Consider the following 3,536-nt stretch of genomic DNA (forward strand, 5'->3'; position numbering starts at 1 on the left):
CCCCGCCAGTGGTGATTTTGTATACCACCAAAAGAAAGTTCTATCTGTCCCTAAAAAAGGTTAACATAAATTCCAAGGCTATAGTCCGGTCATGCTGACTGGTGACATTTTTGACTGATTGGTGAGACACCCTAAAATTTTTCAAGCCCTGTACATGTGTTTCATGTAGGTCCCCACTGACAAATGATCTGGTGACGTGTCAGGACTCCTTGATGAGCAATCACCTTAGTGACCTTTCAAAAAAACATTTTTGTATTGGATAAAGCAGAATTTTTGTCAAGTTTTATTACAGTCTATGCTTCCATTGGGGATATTTCTGTTCACTTCTTGCCCTGATGGCAGTAGAAAAAGAAGAAAGTTGCCATAGGAACCGAAGGTGAAATCACCAAAAGAGGACACTTGTCCACAATGCAATTGTCAAAAGTGGGATTTTGCTTTCATTATCTGTTGAGTCACTAAAACAGGAAGTACAGGAAACTCTCTCCAGCTGAGACACAAATAGCAATAAACACTTGGTAATATAATCTAGTCCTTTTCAACTCTATCAAAAGTTAAAAAAAGTCAGCGCAGGCGGATCGGAGCGGGGCAAATCCAGCCCCTCCCCTGTCACGGCAGAGAGCCGTGACAGGATCGAGAGGTGAGCGAACGCCGGTATGTGTTCGCTCACTTCCCGATCTACTGAGCCGACCTGTGACAGTCTCATTGTCAGAGGTCGGCTAGAACTATGAGGTGAGTAATTGGGGTTAAAACTGAGAATTGGTCCTAAATGTTACTTATACATTGCTGCCAATGGCAGCTTCCTAAAAATGTCAGATGAAAAGCTGTGGCTAGTTCCAATTGTTTCTGAATCACTGGACCATAAGTAGTGTGTTGCAAGTCATTACTCCTGATCTACTGTACATACTTGCGAAGCATAATGGGCAGGGAATTTTAATTTTCAGAACGAGAATTAAGTAATGGCACACATATATTTTAAAAACATATAGGTATTGCTTTTGCTGTGCTCCATTTTGTATGTGTTTGGCTTCTGGTTTGAATGCTGTACCATAAAAATAAAAAAGTATATATTTTCTAAAAACTGAAACATAAGGGATCATCCACATGGGCGTGCAAATCCGTTCAGCATAGACGCCCAAGCAGAGACCCAATCCTGGGAGGGACAGCTGCAGCATGTAATTGCATGCAGCCGCCTGCACCTCTCTATGGGAAGGCATAACTCCACGTGACTATACACCGACCCAAACTTGAATATCTGGGCAGGATGGGGTGCCCGCACCTGGACGCACACCGTCTACGTCCAAGTGTGGGTATCTGGACGTGCAAGTTTGTTTGTCCGGCGTGTAGCCGCGTGCAACCTCATCCTCCCATAGGAAGCATCTGTCCCTCTCAGGGTCAGGTCTCTGCACAGATGTGCACGCCCATGTGCATGAGCCCTAAAACCTGCAAGCTGCCGTTTGATAAACTGCTATGTATAGAAATGCATAGATGAAAAATCTACCACTGAATATAACGGCATGAACTGTTCCATTTTGTTTCTCTGTGGTTTGAATTCTTAGCAAAGTGCAGGCAACAGTGTGTCCTTGATATCCTCATTGTAATCCTTCTATACCATACAATATATCTGACATTAGGTCTGCTTTAGGAACTAAGGGCTGTAAATCAACGTCCACCCCATAAGAGTAATTAGGATTTTACTTTTTTCATAGAGAATCTCTTTGTGATCATAAAAGGCAGCAAGTATTTCTGTTAGCTAAATCCAAATTGGTTCAGTGATCTGTTGTAGCTAATTATACTTTGTACTGATTCCTATCCACACTATACAACTAAACATATTTTCAGTGAAAATTTCAGATCAATTGGTAAAAAACACCAGGATGATTTAGGAATATCTTCTTGAGCTTTAGGTGATCCTTCCAGCCATAACCCCATTTTTCTCTTCTGTAAAAGAAATACAAATATTGTTATTTCCATATAGGTAAAGCATAGTGTATTGTGGCAGTGCATGGCAATACCGTGGAGTATGCTGGCAACACAGTCACCCAGGACTCTTAGCCAGAGGGGCTGAGGGCTTCCAGTATTTAAATTCTTTTGCAGGGAAGAAGCTGGCCTTTCAGTTTCTTCCGGTTTTTCCGGATTGTAGCTGGGATCTGGAGCTCTAGAGATTTCTTAGAGTTCTGGGTGGGATGAAATCTCAAGTCCTGAGTTCAGATCTTGCTAGTGATCAGGTGGCTGAGAGCAGCCTCATCAAGAGCCCAGACCAGAGCTCAAGGGAGGAGTTGATGTGGTGCAATGTCTGCTTCAGGCACATGAAGGCCAAGCCAGGTGTGGTGTGTGCTGGAGGCACACAAGGAACAGCCTGGGAGGCTGGAAGGTTTAGAGAGGCTGAGAGAGAGCCAGGCACACAAGAGGTGTCTTTAAATCAAAAGCTGCTGAAAGCTGTTAAATGATACAGAGTATTTCTGAAGACTGGGACACAGTAAAGTCCTGAGACTGGGACACTGACTGAACATGACAACCTGAGAATGGTGAGAATCTGTTGGCTGAAATACAAGCATACTTTATGCTTTACTGCTGAAGAAAGCTATCTTTGTTCTGTTACAAAAGAAATAAAAGACTGTCCTTTTTCTGTTAAAATGGCTTCAAGACTGGTCCTTAAGCGCTCACCATATGTGCTAAATTCCCCAAAAATCACAGTATTTTCAGTGAGAGTTATTATTCTATAAGCAGTCACAATAGGCATATCTTAAATGGCGCTTTAAGAAACGATCAGTGAACTCTAAGGGTGCCCACACACCTTACGATTATCGTACGATAATCGCGGGAAATCCCGCGATCGTACGATGTTCGTAAGGTGTGTGGAAGCCGTGCGACATCTACTACTGTAAGGTCGCACGACTTTAAACTTACGGACATGTTTGAAAACCCGCCGAGCATCGTACGATGTTCGGCCGGTTTGTGGCATGTCCGTACGATAACAGCCGCACGGGCCAGTGTGCGCAAGCGCACACTGCCCGTTCGGCATTGCGGTCATCGGAAGCCCGCCCCTCAGGGGGCGTGGCTTGCGATCATCGCAAGTACGATCTGCCTATGCAACATAGGCAGATCGTACGTTTTTTTAAGTACCTTACAACCATCGCAAGACAAAAGTCTTGCGATGGTTGTAAGGTGTGTGCCCAGCCTAAGGCTGACTGGAATCCAAAAAAGTCTCTATCTCTGCTGAGGTGCCCCTCTGGATTGTTAAACTGGCAATACACAATTAGAATATTGTACGAACATTTATATGAAAAATATCCTCAAATCTTTCCAAAATGCCATCAGAGACCTTTAAATGTTTGAAATTTCCTTTTGATTTTAACATTTGATTATGGAATGAATGGAGTTTCATGAAAGTAAACCATATTTACTGTTAAAATGTAATTTGTTCAAAAAATGTTTTATCACTATGGTCAAAATTGATTGCTGATTTGCCCTCATTAACTAGTTTAAATTGAATGAAGGGTCCAAAAACAGATTTTTATGAATACCTTGCCTCGGGG

The 3,536-nt window shown here is 42.8% G+C and overlaps 1 protein-coding gene across 1 annotated transcript in view; it reads right to left on the reverse strand.

Annotated features, from left to right (window-relative positions):
- Nucleotides 1-650: 650 nt before the first annotated feature.
- Nucleotides 651-3,536, reverse strand: part of VWA3A (von Willebrand factor A domain containing 3A) — a gene marked incomplete at its 3' end in the record, with an annotated part of 64,190 nt that continues 61,304 nt past the window's right edge. The window contains exon 33 of the mRNA XM_018568819.1: nucleotides 651-688. Coding sequence (XP_018424321.1) covers nucleotides 651-688 — 38 coding nt within the window. The remainder of the gene's footprint in view (nucleotides 689-3,536) is intronic.

The sequence above is a fragment of the Nanorana parkeri genome, unplaced genomic scaffold (assembly GCF_000935625.1).
Source record: "Nanorana parkeri isolate BGI_ZX_2015 unplaced genomic scaffold, ASM93562v1 scaffold3, whole genome shotgun sequence".
Lineage (NCBI taxonomy): Eukaryota > Metazoa > Chordata > Amphibia > Anura > Dicroglossidae > Nanorana > Nanorana parkeri.